Below are 17,430 nucleotides of genomic sequence, written 5' to 3' on the forward strand. Positions count from 1 at the left end.
TGGTATTTCTGCATGAGGTTCATTCATTTGGAATTCATGTGCCCGGCATGGAACTAGAGCTGTAGGCTGAACAAAAAGTCATAGCTTCTGCCTTCATGAAACTTTGCCTCATGAGTGAGACAGATAGTAAACAATCATACAAATAAATCTGTTATTACAAACTGATAAGTAATAGGAAGAAAATAAGAATGCAGTGAGAGGTTATAGTAGACACTTCCTGGTCCAGGTGTCTGGGATTCCTCTTAGGGCAGTGATAATTTACACAGGGACCTAAAGGTTGAGTGGAAAGTCAGCAAGGCACAAAACTACTAAGAAGAATGTTCCAGACATAGGGACTGCCTGTGTAAACGTCTTGAGGCATAAAGGAGTTTGGTAAATTTGAGAAACTGAAAGAAAGCCAGTATAACTAGAGTACGGTGAATAAAAGTCACAAAAGATGAAGCTGAAGAGATAAGCTGAGGACATAAGTTAGGATTGGGGTTTTTATTGTAACTGTAGTGGCAAACCATTGAATGATTTTTTTAGAAAATTCTTTTCCATTATGGTTTATTATAAGATATTGAATATAGTTCCCTATGCTATACAGTAGGTCCTGTTGTTTATCTCTTTTGTATATAGTAGTGTGTATCTGTTATTCCAAACTCCTAACTTATCCCTCCCTGTCCCTTTCCCCTTTGGTAACCATTAGTTTGTTTTCTCTGTTTGTGAGTCTATATCTGTTTTTTAAATAAGTTTCATTTGTATCATTTTTTAGATTCTACATATAAGTGATGTCATATGATATTCATCTTTCTCTGACTTACTTCACTTAGTATGATAATCTCTAGGTCCATCCACGTTGCTACAAATGGCATTATTTCATTCTTTTTTATGGCTGAGTAGTATTCCACTGTGTATATCTACCACATCTTCTTTAATCATTGAATGATTTTAACAAGGATATAGAAAGATCAGATTGCATTAATTTTTGGTGGGGGGGCACTCTGAGGAATGGACTGGAATTAGGCAAGAGCCAAAGCCGGGAAACCAATTTAGAGGCTTTTTCAGTGATCCAGATGGAAGAAGGTGGTGACTTAGACTAGAGAGGTGGCAGTGGAAATGGGGGAGAAGGGGATGGATTTAGAATGCATTTCAGAGACTGAGTCAGCAGAACTTGGTGGTAGATTCAATGTGCAGTGTAAAGAAGGGGGCGGGAGGTTGTCAAGGACAGCTCCCAGGCTCTCTGACCTAATGTAACAGAGAAAGTGGGTTGAAGCCAGTGGGGAGAGTCACTATTGATTAGATTAGATGTTTTTAAATAATAAAAGCATTCATAAACATAACATACAAAGTCATTTTTGAGAGCCTAGATATTCTTTAGTAGAAACTGCTTCACCCCTTGTTCCACAAATTTTACAGGCAGATGTTATTACAGGGTCTTATGCAGTTTTCATAAGAGATAAATGATAAAGGAGTTAATACAGGAATCCATCCAACCAAAAACCCATCATTATTAAGTACCTACTTTGTTCTAGAAACTATGCTAGGTGCAGGGGCTGTGAATGAGACATTGTTTTTATTTTCATAGAGCTTTTACCGTTTAATAGGAAACGTACTTACAAAAGCAAATCCAGTAGTGATGGCTCATAGTGATGATCTTGAACAATTAAATTTTGTGTGATACATTATCTCATTAAGTTGAGCATTATTGAAATGTTTAGCAAGTGCCCCCCCCCCCCACCGCAAAAGTCATCTATTAATTGGTTTGGTTTGGTTTTGTTTTTGTTTTTAATTTCAGGAGAAGGATATAGTTTGCCTGGTACTATGTTCCATCATTACTAGCTAGTCAGTGAACACTTCATAAAAAAGAGCCACCTCTAAAAAGAAAAACAGAAGCATAAGAAATTAGTAGTATAGGCTTTTGTTTGGAATTATATTTCAACAGTGATCTTGTGAGCTTGGAAGAAATGGTTTTTCTTAAAAGATGCGTCACCAGAAAGAGGCATTTGTATTCAACTCATTACATTGAAGAGCAGAACAGCCTCCTCGAAATATATAGAATGATTTTTACATAAAATATCACCAAATAGCACATTATATTTTGTTAGTAATTTTAGTCCTTTCTAATTTTGAAGGATTTGATTGTTTTTTTTTGTGGTTCTAGAAAGTTAACAGCATTTTTTAAATCTGTGTGGGCTACTAAAATAATTTTCTTCTTTGCATAAAGAATTGAACAGTTAATTAGAAATGGAATAAACTAGGTTCAACAACTCTCTTCACCCTATGAGGTAAGGATTGTTATCCCTATTTAATTAATTAAGTAATTAATTTTTTTCCTAGAAAAATGTTTATCTTAGAATTAACAAAACATTCGGGTAAAAGCATTAACATTATATGCCCAATGTCGCAACTACCTAAACAGTCATTCTCAAGCCAGGATGTACTTCAAAACCACCTTAACCTGCCTAGGCTCTGTTCAAATATTCAGAAACTCCAGGGACTGGGGAGAAGGGGCCCAGATACAGTATTTAGTAAACACTTTCCAGATGATCTTGTAATTGGGAACTGCTCTAAGATATATGAGCCTGTTAACTACAGCTAGAATAGGAGAGCCAAGATGCGAAGGCGGTTCTGTAACTTTAAGCAGTTAGTTCTCATCCACATTAACTGTCTGAGATTTTTGAAAGTGGTGACAGGTACATAGGTATCCAATGTATAGAGATTGTTTGGTGAATCTTCATCTTCGTTACGTTTTCTGGACAACTGCACACGGATACGGTATGTGACAGTCCTTATTCCTTTGGCCCAGCAGCTTTGTTGAGCCTGGTGTCAACGCGCACATCTGGAGTTCCCATCTCCTTCATGGCAAATTTCCGGATTTCTTTGAGTGCCCAAAGGGCATGCTTCTTGAAACCCACTCCATTTTACACAAGGAAACTGAGACTTTTAGTTGAGTGACTTTCCTGAAGTTATGTAACTAGTAATGGTAGAGGTGGATTAGAGCTGGAGCCTGTGTGACTTCCATTTTTGTGCCCCTGATCACAGTAACATCCTGCATTACCCTGTAAAAGATGTTACAGAGGCATCAAAATCATAAAGCCTGTACTGAATGCAAGTAGGGAAAGGTAAGATAAACAGCAAACAGTGGCACAGTGTACCAGTTCATGTAATTTGTTGCTGTATTAAATGATATGGGCCGTTCCATATGTTCACAGTATATACTAGGATACGTAAGAGTTGGTATGATCTGAGATGGTCACAGAAGAAGCAGGATTTAGGTAAGAGAATGAGGGCTTACCAGGTAGAGTAAACAACATTAACTTTTAAGCTTTGAGGAATACAGTGTATATATTGTATGAATACAAGAGACATTGTGATTATTGGTCCATCAGGTCAACAAATATTTGCGGGCCTACTATGTACAGGTCATACTGTGGCGATGATGTAGAAACACAATAGCTGCCTGTCAAGGTGTTATAACACGGGCAGTCCTTGCTTTTCATGGCGCTGTGCTGATGCAGACACGTGCATATCAGAAGTGTGTTCGTGCTTCATGCACTCTGTAGCGACTGAGATTGGATCTCAGTTTTGATATGCATAAGTTTCAGTTAACATGGTAGCATGCAAAGCAAGGACTGCCTGTAGTTTAGTCTGAGAGGTAAAACTTTATGGAACGTTGTTGGGTAATGGTAAAAAATATATTGAATTACTGGTATAGGGCTGGATTTTAGAGGGCTTTGAAAGCTAGTAAGAGGATGTTAGTTTTAGCGTGCTGGGGTTTTAAGGTATCTCCATGACTGCTTTTTTGTTGCTGGAGTGGACTCCTTGGTATTGCTGAAATTAGGGATGGGAGCAGAGGGCTGTTTTAGTGTTTTAAGGCATTTACCCATTAATTATGAGTCACATATTAAAGGCTGTTTAGATGTATTTTGAGTTCATTCATTTGATGATTTAGTAAAATTTTATTGAATATTTATTAAGATAGTGGTTAAGAGCCTAGGTATTAGAGACAGCCTGCACAGGTTCAAATCCTGTCTCTGCTGAGTGACCTTGGTCAAGTTACTTAATAGGTTTCCTGAAAGGATTAAATGAATTGATATTTGCAAAGCGCTTAGTGTGTCATTCACGTCATTCATGTCATGTCTAGATAGGAGCCTAGACCATTCAGCCATAGCCTTAAGGAAGGGCAGGGTGTATGGCCACAAGGGTAGACATACAGATGTGCCGTGGAAAGCTGCAGAGGCTCTCTTTTGATTGCTTCTTAGAAAGCAAAGGCATTGCTTGAATGTGAAGATGGGGTACAAGGTTATTGGAGGCTTGAGGAGGGACAGGAGAAAGTAATGAAATAATCTAGAAGAACAGGAGAGTAAATGGAGTAGGGAAGCATCAAGGGCCCATTGAGGTTAGTGGGTATGAATTATAAATTGAGACTAGTGAGCATGGTTCTGTGTTTTTCTCTAATAGTGTTCAGATATGAGGGTAATAACTTGGATTGTGTTGGAATATTGAATTTAACCAGAGTTGGGATTTTGGTGAATCAGGAGAAAAGCAAGGAAGTTAAGGATGTATGTAAAGATGAGGTGCAGTAAAAGACCTTGGAATCTAAGCTGGATAAGGAGAAAAGGAAAGTCTAAGTCCCCATTTCTCCCTCCCCCAGCTCCTGGCAACCACCATTCTACTTCCTGTCTATGAATTTAACTACTCTAGGTAGACCTCACATGAGTGCAATCGTAAAATATTTGTCCTTTTGTGTCGGCCTTATTTTACTTAGCATAATGTCTTCAAGGTTCATCCATGTTGTAATATGTGTCAGAATTTTCTTCCTTTTTAAAGGCTAAATAGTATTCCATTGTGTGTTTGTACCACATCTTTTTTTATCCCTTTATCCGTCAATGGACACTTGGGTTGCTTCCGCCTTTCGACTTATGAATAATGCTGCTATGAACATGATGTACAAGTAATTGTTTGAGTCCTGGCTTTCAGTTCTTTTGGCTGTATTCCCAGAAGTGCAGTTGCTGGTTCATATGATAATTCTGTGTTTAATTTTTTGAGGAACTGCCATACTGTTTTTTTCCACAGTGGCTGTACCATTTTACGTTCCCACCAGCAATGCTCAAGGGTTCCAGTTTCTCCAGAAACAAGTGCTCGCCAACACTTGTTATTTTCTGGTGTTTTGTTTTGTTTTTTATAGTAGCAATCCTAATGGGTGTGAAGTGGTATCTCATTGTGGTTTACATTTGCATTTTCCTGATGATTAGTGATGTTGAACATCTTTTCATGTACATATTGGCCATCTGTATGTATATCTTCTTTAGAGAATGAAAAAAAATTGTAACTCAGTTTATAGTAAGATCTTAGTTACCCTAATTCAATTGTTGGCAAAACATGATCTGAACTGAGTTTAGACTATATATATTCTTTACTTATCCCATTTAATGTGACTATTCATATGCTTTGCTAAAGAAATATTAATGTATCTGATTATGGAGCATTGTCCCAAATCCTACTGAGGCTGTTGATTTAAGATACATACAGGTACTGTAGTACTTCTCTAACATGAGAAAAATTCAGTATTCCAAAGTACATTCTATTCCAAGGGTTTTGGATAAGAGACTGTGGACATGTAGTAGCTTCATTTCTTTGGAAAACTAAGTTCCAGTTCAAAGAAACTTACACACAAACTTTTGGAATTCAGAAATTAATTAGTTGAGGGCTACCCATACTTTCTATCTCACCTTGTACCCGGTAGGTTCTTTTCTGTCTATGTGCTTCACTGTTGATATTCCTGTCCTGGAGCTCTTTACCTCTTAACTTCTCTGATCCTTGCTTCTCTCCCCTCCCCCCATCTATAAAGCAGGCATGTTGTTTCCTACTTTGAGGAATGGATAGTGAGGAATAAATGAGATGACAGTGCGAGGCGCAGAGACTGCACAGTAGGTGCCCCACACATGCTGAGTCTCTTTACTCCTGAGGTCATGCTCTCTCCACTTTGCAGCATGTGAGCTCATTCTTATGTATCTCTTTCATCAGGTAACTTTTAATCCCTAAGGGACAGAATTATTTTTTATCATAGTTTTTATGGGAAAATGTTCAAATACCAGAAAGACATGTCCTCTCCCACATTTCACATTCTCATACTGATACTAAGGGTACAGTCCTAGTCTGCACTCCCACCCCAAAATGTCATTTCCCACAGGGAATGGAAAAGGAAGGTCCAGCAGAGGGAGGGAGCAGGGCTGTATCTACATCAGTCGTAATTTTCCTTCTGTACCAGATCTACACTTGGGGGTCTCCGTGTGCAACAGTGGTCTCTATATTGGAAAATATATATTAGTCATTTGACAGAAGTGGAGTTTTTGCAGAAGAGTAACAGTCTTTTCTCATAAATTGCTGGTAATAAAAGTTTCATTATCTAGAATAGGCATATTTAAAGTTACCTTTTGATTTAGCCCAATTACTAGTGCATTTAGTGCCCCCCCTTACTTTCTTAGATTAAAAAGTCCATTCTGGCCCAGAATATATGTTATGTTTTGAAGATTTTGGCGTATTCTTCAAATGAGAAGGAGGGCACAAAGTGGCGGAACCTAAGTTAAAAGTTTAAAAAAATGTTGTGCCCTTGATTATATTAGATATCTGCTACTTTGAAAGCTGCATGTTTAATGAAATTTTGACTGAAATTTAAAAATAAAATGACTTCGTAAAGATAACCTTGTAATTCAGATTTGACAATTTGAATTTGGCAAGGACTAGGTTAGTGAGTGTTGTAGATGCAGCTGTTACTTCCTCACTGCACAGAGCCTTTGTTAATTTCCAGACCTTGGTAAAGGGAAACACACTGGCTCAGAGGCTTCTTTCCCAAGGGAGCTGGAGGTCGTGGAGCCCTGTGGCTGTGCGCATCTCACAGTGCAGGAAGGCGAAGGCTGCGAAGGCCGAGGAGGTCTGTTCTGAGTCTGGTTTTACATAGACTCTCCTAGTGGCAGCGATGTGCAGACAGTTGTACTGGGGCTGGGTGTCAACTTTTGCGTTGGGCATCCACCTGGAGGAGCGCCCGGCAGCGGATGGGAAAGCTCTCACACAACAGGCGGTGCCGCAGCAGGTGCCTAGTCTCACCTTTCGTGCTTCCTGTTTGATCCTTGGCTCAGGAAGTTAGATTTGGTTTCTGATATCGGTTATTCTGATATTTTCTATACTACTATTCTTGTTTTGAGCTGTGAAGATAGGCTAAAAGATACTACTTTATGAATTAGAATACATGATTCTGGAATGTAGTTTAAAGAACAGTGTGTTTAAAACCTTTTGCAGAGTTTTATTTTGGTTTTCAGAAATGAAAAAAATCTTATTTTAACCCTGTCTTGTGTTTTTCTTTTTGATTTTTGCCTTTGGAAGAGCCTCAGTACTCCTTGGTGTCATAACACAGTTTATCCAGCTAATAGATGTTTGTCTTTTGTTTGGAGGTGTCTGAGGAAGAGGTGAGGTTTCACCTGGCTGTGTTCCAGCATGAAACCTGAGATAAGTCCCTTGGCCTTTTATAAAAGGGAATGGTTAGAAAGACCAGAGAGAGTTCTCAAATGAGTTGTGGTGAAAAGGCTTCTTCCTTAAATGAATTTATATGAAAAGTGAATAAAAACCTCTGATTTTTTTTTAGTTTTGTTAGAAGGGGTGTGGGTGTGTGTGTGTGTGTTTGTCACGAGCTCCAACAAGAGACTTTAGTAATCTCTCAGTGGTTTTTGTTTGTTTGTTTTGTTTTTTGCGGTACGCGGGCCTCTCACTGCTGTGGCCTCTCCCGCTGCGGAGCACAGGCTCCGGATGCGCAGGCTCAGCGGCCATGGCTCACGGGCCCAGCCGCTCCGCGGCATGTGGGATCCTCCTGGACCAGGGCATTGATCCCACGTCCCCTGCATCAGCAGGCGGACTCTCAACCACTGCGCCACCAGGGAAGCCCTCTCAGTGGTTTTTAAAGCATAAAGTTGAAGGATAATTTTGGTTGCTTGTTTGTAGAGTTATTAATACTCGTGTTTGATTAAGCTAAATTCTAGCTCCTTTTTTAAAAACAAGTCAGTTAATGTTTATAGAATATCCATAATAAATATACATACATCTGTATTATGTGTTATATGCGTAACACACACGGGGGCATACCTTGTTTTATTGCACTTCACTTTATTGTGCTTCACAGATAGTTAGGTTTCTACAGATTGAAGGCTGTGGCAGCTCTGAGTTGAGCAGGTGTATCAGCACCACTTTTCCAGCAGCATTTGTTCACTTTGTGCCTCTGTCACATTTTGGTAATTTTTGCAATATTTCAGACTTTTTCATTATTATTATATTTGTTCTCATGATCTGTTATGGTGACTTGCTGAAGGCTCAGATAATGGTTAGCATTTTTTAGCAGTAAAGTATTTTTTACTTAAGGTATGTCCATTGTTTTTTTTAGACATAATGCTATTGCAAACTTAATAGACTAGAGTGTAGTGTAAATAACTTTTATATGCACTGGGAGACCAAAAAATTCGTGTGACTTGCAATATTCATTTTGTTGCTGTGGTCTGGAGCCGAATCCACAGTATATCCGAGGTATGCCTATATACATGTATACATATATGAATCTTGCTATACTGGGTGCAGGGCACATCAAATTCCCCTTGAATTTAAGGGTTAAAACCTGATCCTTGTAGTCATAAGCAGTGGCTTATATTTGAACTGCTGCTGTGGAAGTCCTAAACGCTTTACACGTTATTCTTTTTTTAGATAGTGTAGTTCTGGTTATTGCAGGGATGGGGGTATAGAAATTATTTTAATTATAAACAGAAGATAGATAAAAAGGGATAAAAGTATGTGTTTAACAGAGTATTACTTTCTTTGGTTAAACCTATGAAAAGCCACTAAGAAGGGAATTTTAGGGGCAGTGTAAAATGAAGACTCTTACTTGTTTTGTCATATTCCTTAATATCTATTTTCACAAACCGGAGGATGATTCCTTTCTGTACGTGCTCACATGTTTAGTAGGCCGTTGCCATTGCTGTCATTTGGGACACTATACATGTGATCTCGGCCAGTGGGCAGCAAGCACTCCTCCCCACCCCTGACTTTATATCCCCAAGTGCCAGCAGGGTCTCTTTAACAACTAAGTGATTAAGGAGTGAGGTGTTCTTTTGTTTTGTTTTGTTCTTCTGTTTTTTTGTTTTTTGTTTTTTTATGCGGTACGCGGGCCTCTCACTGTTGTGGCCTCTCCCGCTGCGGAGCACAGGCTCCGGACACGCAGGCTCAGCGGCCATGGCTCACGGGCCCAGCTGCTCCACGGCATGTGGGATCCTCCTGGACCAGGGCACGAACCCATGTCCCCTGCATCGGCAGGCGGACTCCCAACCACTGCGCCACCAGGGAAGCCCCCACAGTATTATTAAATGTGGAAACTGCAATGTCACCAACTGCATTTGGTTCTAAGAGATTTATTAGCATTTTTATTCTTCATTTGGATGCTCTATTTAAAGAATAATACAGCTTATTTCAAAACTTATTAGCTTGTTCCTGGCTTTTTAACTTTTCCTGTGGAATCCTGAGAAGGCGACACTTAGATTCAGATGGGTTTTTTGTTTTGTTTTGTTGGTTTTGTTATCTGTCTCAGTGTATTTAATTTAGCTAACTTATGTAATTAATGTATTTTCTCACTGCACAGAAAGTTGGAGTGACCGGTCCCCCTGATCCACAAGTCCGCTGTCCCTCTGTTATTGAGTTTGGGAAGTATGAAATCCACACCTGGTACTCTTCTCCATATCCTCAAGAATACTCAAGGTATGTTTTAAGAGACCATTTACCTTCTGTTCTTAGATTCATAGAACTTCAGCACTAGAAGGGATGACCATTTACCTTCTGTTCTTAGATTCATAGAACTTCAGCACTAGAAGGGATCTTGGAGACCCTGTAATGCAGTTCATGTTTTTACATTTGAAAAAACTGGTTGGTTTTAAATGTCTATAATAGCAGGTACTTTGGCAGCCACGTAATCTGAGTTGGCTTTAGATTTTCTTTGCTGTAACCTGTCCAAAAGCTGTTACTTAAGATTGGAAACCCGACACATGGTCAGAATGAAAGGGGAACATTTATTGTTTATGAGAAATTTGCCTTCGTACCTCACACTAAGAATTTTTTTTTAAGGGAGATTCTTATTTTTAGCTATAAATAAAGTTTCACTGAGTAGCCTTTTATTTAAATTTTTATAATTTAACAAACTTAGTAAATAATTTGTTTTCCCAGGAATAATTGGACAAATATTACAAATAAATGGCTTGCATTTCTAGATATAAAAACTGGTCAGTCACCAGCTTTTTGGGGTAAGGCAGCATGCCAGATTTGTTTCATGACTCAACTCTGACATTTATAAGCTACGTAACCTTAGGAGTTACCCAGCTACTTGGTACCTCAGTTTCCTCATCCGTAAAATAGAGATAACAGTAGTTCTTACTTCATGAGGTTTATTGTGAACATTAAATGAGTTGAAATATGTAAATCACCTCAAAATGGTGAGTGCCCAGTAAGGTCAGTTATTATTACTTTGTTCTTTTAGGGTTGAAATTAAAAGAGTTAAAGTAACATTTGGTCAAAAAATTAAATACTGGCCTACCATTTGAAGTACAGCAGTCATATTAATTCTTTCTTTAATCCATAAACTACAAATGCCTCAGTTTCCCATTTCGCAGAGTGTTGTAAGGAGTAATAAATTACGGAGCTCTGTGGGTTAAACACGTATTCAGAGTACTCATTATATAACTTCTTACCTATCTAGTAACATGGTTTGTCTAAAATGTTAGCCAGAATAATTATACTGACAGTGATTTATTTAGTGCTTTATAGTATACACAGTTCTTTAATATGGGTTATTTCTAAGAAGCTGGGAATAGGCCAGTATAATTTGTTAAAAAACTAGAACTCAGTATTTTTTTAAACTTTTTCTTTCCATGTAACTTAATAACTTGCTTGTCTGGTTTCCAAGTCTAACAAATAGAAAAATAAGAATGAGAATGTTCTTACAGACCTAGACCTCAGTGACCAAAAGAAAAAGAGAGAGAGAGAGAGAAAGCAAAACTCCAGGAAACTAACATAAAGCTCATGAAACACAGCAAACTGAGACCCATTTATTGTAGGGTCAGTTAGCCCCAAACTCTGTGGTAGATCTTTAAGGCAGCGTTCTGTTTATTTCATGGAAGAACAACAATCTGAGTTTGTTAAAAAGATTAAATTATATTTATATATTATTTTATGTATATATGTTAAAAGAGGGAAGGAAATTTCTCAACTACCTATAGAACACAGGTATTCAGTGCAATGTCCTCCTCAGGAGTTCTGGGTAGCCAGGATATCGCATGATCAAGAACAGCAAAGTTGAGGAATTAATTCCTTTATTAAAATAAATTATTTTAATAAATAAATTGTTATTTAAAGTAATAGTAATTTAAAATAAATTTAAAATAAATTATTGCCGTTTTTAAGTGAGCTGTCCAAATCACAAGAGTGCTTCACTTAGAAAAGAAAGCTTGTTCAACACATGTGTCACCTGTTCCAGGGATTGTAGTGCAGAGATTGGAACCACAGGCACCTTCTCTCTTCCCCTCAAGGGGAGGAGAGGAACTCCATTTACTAAGGAATGGAGATAGAGAGAAGATGAGAATGGACCCAACCATGAGGTTGTTGATTTTAAGATATTAAGCCTCATTAAAAATGTGCTTTTTGTTCTGATGAGGTTGTCACTAGAACGTGACTTCTTAATCAGCTTTGAGGGGATTAGTTATCAGTGAAAGAATGAACAAACATTGCCAGCAGAAAAATAAATAACCAAAAAAGTATAATAGGAATTGTAATAGAAAGCAGCAATAGGGTAAGAACTGTAAAATTCATCAACTTTCTTAAGTAGAATTTTAGACATTTTCTATTCATTTCCTTATGCACCATTGTGGAGGGTTCCCTGAATTTTGCATCAGAAAATACTCTGTAATTTAATAAGCTCTTTCGTATCGATAATTATGATCTTTTTCTATCTATTCATAATTTTAAGTACATTGTTAGAAAACCACATATATCTATTTAAGATGAGTTTAGGGTTGTTTCACTTCTGAGTTCTTTTAAACTTGAGTTGACTATAATGTTTAGAGATCTTATGTTTTCCAAATAATAAACCTGTATTTTTACTTTGTTAATGACTATTATTCTCTGCTAAATTACTTCAAATTATTTTCTTGTTGTTAAAGGTTTTAAACACTTTTTAAAAAATTCCAAATCCTAAAGCATGCAAAATAGGACAATTGGAGCAAAAACAAAAACGATCACAGGAGGAAAAATCTTTTGGGAAGTGGTATTATGCATTGCCTCCCATAATATTCAGATGTTTGTGTGCGTAGTGTATGTTAAGTAATCCTGCATCCATGACTTAAAAAAAAAACAAAGCAAAATGAAACAACAGCAAGGAAGCAATAATGCTGCTTCATTTGGAGCATCATGATTAAGTCTCAGATGTTGAAAAATAGAAACCAGAGTTTTAACCCTAGGTTTCTGCAACAGGGCCATGTTATGCACACACATGGAAGACAGGTCCATAGAGGGCCCTGCTCTGCCTTTAAAAACATGACATTGGGGCTTCCCTGGTGGCGCAGTGGTTGCGCGTCTGCCTGCCGATGCAGGGGAACCGGGTTCGCGCCCCGGTCTGGGAGGATCCCACATGCCGCGGAGCGGCTGGGCCCGTGAGCCATGGCCGCTGGGCCTGCGCATCCGCGTCCGGAGCCTGTGCTCCGCAATGGGAGAGGCCACAACAGTGAGAGGCCCACGTACCACAAAAAAAAAAAAAACAAAAAAAAACAAAAACAAAAAACATGACATTGATGGGCTATAGAGGCAGGAGGAACTGTGATCGTGGGATAGCCTCTACTCCTGAGCTGCTTAGAGCCTAGCTTCTTAATGACCTCTTTGCTGCAAGATCATATTAAGATCCTAAGAAGGCAGATTCCCACATTACTGAGTAGCTTAGGAACCTTGCTCTACACTTTGATCCTGTTCCTGACTTGATTTGATGCCTTGATTTGATGCGTAGATTATGTACAGCCCCAGCTACTAAAGAACAGCATCCTTGAGGTCCTTGAATGACCATTAAATGATGACGTAAAATGGATGAAAGAGAATAAAAATATTCATAGTATTAATTATAAATAATAACAGCTATAGTTACCATTCACTGAGCTTGCTACTGGACTAAACATCTCTGGAATAGTTCTGTGAGGTGGATATTGCTTTCTTTGTTTTACAGCCTAGGGCCCAGCAAACATATTCAAGACCATACAGTTGATAAGTGGCAGAACCAGAATTTAATCCCACTTTTCTCTTACCATATAGCCATAACCTTTAACCTCTGTGCTTCACTACTCCATATAGCATTGATATCTAGATTGATCTTAGATGGCTTATACCATAGTCTTTGACTTAAGTAGTATTTGATATAATTTTTATTGTATTAAAATTTTACTACAAGTTGACCTGTTAATAAAAGTCACACAAACTGCTACTATCTTGGGCAATGTTCAAAAGCCAAGAAGGTATTGTAGGAATTTCTAGGAAGAATATTTGCATCATCCTAGAAGTAAGGGAAACAATAAGCTGCAGCCCAGTCCTGACTTCATAGACTGTGGTGTCCATGTAATGGGTGACTTTAAAATAAATGTCAGGTATGGGGGCTATACCCCATGATGCAGCTAATCACAGTGACCATACACCAACTTGATAGTCAAGACCGAGGTGCTCTCAGGAAGATGACAGAAAGCAGCACCCAGCAGTATTCTTTAGGGCAGGGAGTATTCATAATCTCAATAACTGCATTTCATTTCATGTGATCTAATGTTTTACCTACATGATAATATCTTTTCAATGAGAGAACTGCAGCCATTTGTACTATTACTAGAAGAAATATTTTGTTTTTCCCTGGAGTTTTATTGGATTATTCCCTTTAGACTAACCGTGTCATCCCAGCAGGCTTGGTTTTAATAAAGTAAGAGGCTTTTAAAATACAAAGGATCATAAGAGATTATGACAGACAACTGTATGCCAATCAAATGGACAACCTAGAAAAAATGGAAAAATTCCTAGAAATTTACAGTCTCCCAAGGCTGAAGCAGGAAGAAATAGAAGATATGAACAGACCAATTCCCAATAATGAAATTGAATCAGTAATAAAACAACTCCCAATAAACAAAACCCCAAGACCAGATGGCTTTATAGATGAATTCTACCAAACATTTAGTGAAGAGTTAACACCTGTCCTTCTCAAACTATTCCAAAAAACTGCAGGGGAAAGAATGCTTCTGAACTCATTTTATGAGGCCAGCATCACCCTGATACCAAAACCAGATAAAAATACCACAAGAAAAGAAAATTACAGGCCAATATCACTGATGAACATAGATACAAAAATCTTCAACAAAATACTAGTAAACCAAATACAACAATACATTAAAATGATCGTAAGCAATAATCAAGTGAGATTTATCCCAGGGATTCAGGATTTTTCAGTATCTGCAAATCAGTCGGTGTGATATATACCACATTAGCAAATTGAAGAAGAAAAACGATATAATCATCTCAGTAGATGCAGAAAAAGCTTTTGACAAAATTCAACATCCATTTATGATAAAAACTTTCCAGAAAGTGGGCATAGGGGGAACATACCTCAACATAATAAAGGCCATATATGATAAGTCCACAGCTAATTTCATACTCAGTTATGGAAAGCCAAAAGCATTTCCTTTCAGATCAGGAACAAGACAAGGGTGCCCACTCACCACGGAAGAATTAAAACTGTTGCTGTTTGCAGATAACATGATACTATACATAGAAAAACCTAAGATGCCACAAAAAACTTCTAGAGCTCATCAATGAATTTGGTAAAGTTGCAGGATACAAAATTAATATACAGAAATTTGTTGCATTTCTGTACACTAACAGTGAACTATCAGAAAGAGAAATTAAGGAAACAGTCCCATTTACAGTCGCATCAAAAAGAATAAAATACCTAGGAATAAACCTACCTAAGGAGGTAAAAGACATGTACTCAGAAAACTATTAAGACATTGATGAAAGAAATTGACGATGACACAGATGGAAAGATATACTATGTTCATGGATTAGAAGAATTATTATTGTTAAAAATGACCATATTATGCAAGGCAATCTACCGATTCAGTGCAGTTCCTATCAGATTACTACGGCATTTTTCATAGAACTAGAACAAAAATTTTAAAATTTGTGTAGAAACACAAAAGATCCTGAATAACTAAAACAATCTTGAGAAAGTAAAACAGAGCTGGAGGCATCACGCTCCCTGACTTCAGACTATACTACAAAGCTACAGTAATCAAAACAGTATGGTACTGGCACAAAAACAGACGCACAGATCAATGGAACAGGATAGAAAGCCCAGAAATAAACCCACACACTTATGGTCAATCTATGACAAAGCAAGAATGTACAATGGGGAAAAGACAGTCTCTTCAGTAAATAATGGTGGGATGACTGGACAGCTACATGCCACAGAATGAAACTAGACAATTTTCTTAAAGCAGGTACAAAAATAAACTCAAAATGGTTTAAAGACCTAAAGATAAGACCTGAAACCATAAAACTTCTAGAAGAAAATATAGGTGGAACACTCTTTGACATAAATCACAGCAGTTTTTTGGGGGATCTGTCTCCTAAAGCAAAGGAAGCAAAAGAAAAAATAAACAAATGCAACCTAATTAAACTTAAAAGTTTTTGCCCAGCAAAGGAAATCACTGACAAAATGAAAAGACAACCTACTGAATGGGAGAAAATACTTGCAAATGATATGACCAATAAGAAGTTAATATCCAAAATATATAAACAGCTCATACAACTCAACATCAAACAAACAAAAAAAACCCAAAACCAAGCTGATTTAAAAATGGGCAGAAGACCTGGATAGATATTTTTCCAAAGAAGACATGCAGATGGCCAACAGGCATGTGAAAAGATGCTCAACATTGTTAATCATTAGAGAAATGCAAATTAAAACCACAATGAGATATTACCTCATGCCTGTCAGAATGGCTATCATCAAAAAATCTACAAATAACAAATGTTGGCGAGGATATGGAGAATAGAGAACCATTGTACACTGTTGGTGGGAATTTAAATTGATGCAGTTACTGTGCAGAACAGTATGGAGGTTCCTCAAAAAACTAAAAATAGAACTACCATATGATCCAACAATTCCACTTCTGGGTATATATCCAAAGAAAACAAAAAGATTAAAGTGAAAAGATATATGCATCTCATTGTTCATAGCAGCATTGTTTACAATAGCGAAGACACAGAAGCAACCTAAGTGTTCATCAACAAATGAATGGATAAAGATGTTATGTATGTATAACATCTTCTTTATCTATGTATGTGTGTGTGTATATGTATATATGTACATATGACAAAGGAATACCACTCAGCCATAAAAAGGAATGAAATAATGCCATTTGCAGCAACATGGATGGACTTGGAGGGTATTATGCTTAGTAAATAAGTCAGACAAAGAAAAATACTATATGATATCACTTATGTGTGGAATCTAAAAAATAAACTAGTGGATGTAACAAAAAAGAAATAGACACAGACACAGGGAACAAACTAGTGGTTACCAGTGGGGAGAAGGAAGGGGGAGGGGCAAGATAGTGGTGCAGATGAAGAGGTGCAAACTACTATGTATAAAATAAATAAGCTAAAATGACATATTGTACAGCACAGGGAACATAGCCAATATTTTAATAATAACTATAAATGGAGTATAACTTTTAAAAATTGTGAATCACTATGTTGCACACCTGGGACTTATTGTACATCAGCCATACCTCAATAAAAAAAAAGAAAGAAAAATAAGTAGGAGGCTTTAAAAATGTTTTCAGCAGGAACTGATTTAGAATAAACTAGATCATATTATGCTTGCTTCTGTTTTATTAGTTTTCGTATAATAAGGCCCAGTGAAGTTTTTAAAAAAGTAATCAATAAAATGCCATACATCTTGCTATTCCAAGTAAACAGCTTGAAGTTGGCATTTGTCATTATTGTAACCTGGAAAGGTCACTGGTTCTTTCTCTCTTCCCTTCCCCTCCCTCCTCTCCCCCCTTCCCTTCCCCCTCCCCCTCTCTTCTCTTCCCTCCCTCCCTCCTTCCCTCCCTCCCTCCCTCCCTCCCTCCATCACTCTCTCTTACTTTCTTATTTCAAAAAGCTCAGAATTTTGTTTAGGTTTTTTAGATTCACATTTGTAGGAAATATTTATTTGTAATATTTAGCTGTCACACTGAACCTATACTCAAGGATTCTTCTATATCTTCATGTTGCAACAAGTTAAAATTGGTCGTTGAGAATTTATTTATTTATTTTATTAAAGTATAGTTGATTTATAATATT

General features: G+C 37.5%; 1 protein-coding gene across 1 annotated transcript in view; it reads left to right on the plus strand.

Moving 5' to 3' along the window:
- Positions 1-17,430, plus strand: part of KAT6A (lysine acetyltransferase 6A) — a 110,808-nt gene that overhangs the window by 73,206 nt on the left and 20,172 nt on the right. Inside the window, exon 9 of the mRNA XM_055080816.1 lies at positions 9,656-9,771. Coding sequence (XP_054936791.1) covers positions 9,656-9,771 — 116 coding nt within the window. The remainder of the gene's footprint in view (positions 1-9,655; positions 9,772-17,430) is intronic.

Source organism: Physeter macrocephalus, chromosome 20 (assembly GCF_002837175.3).
Source record: "Physeter macrocephalus isolate SW-GA chromosome 20, ASM283717v5, whole genome shotgun sequence".
Taxonomy (NCBI): Eukaryota; Metazoa; Chordata; class Mammalia; order Artiodactyla; family Physeteridae; genus Physeter; species Physeter macrocephalus.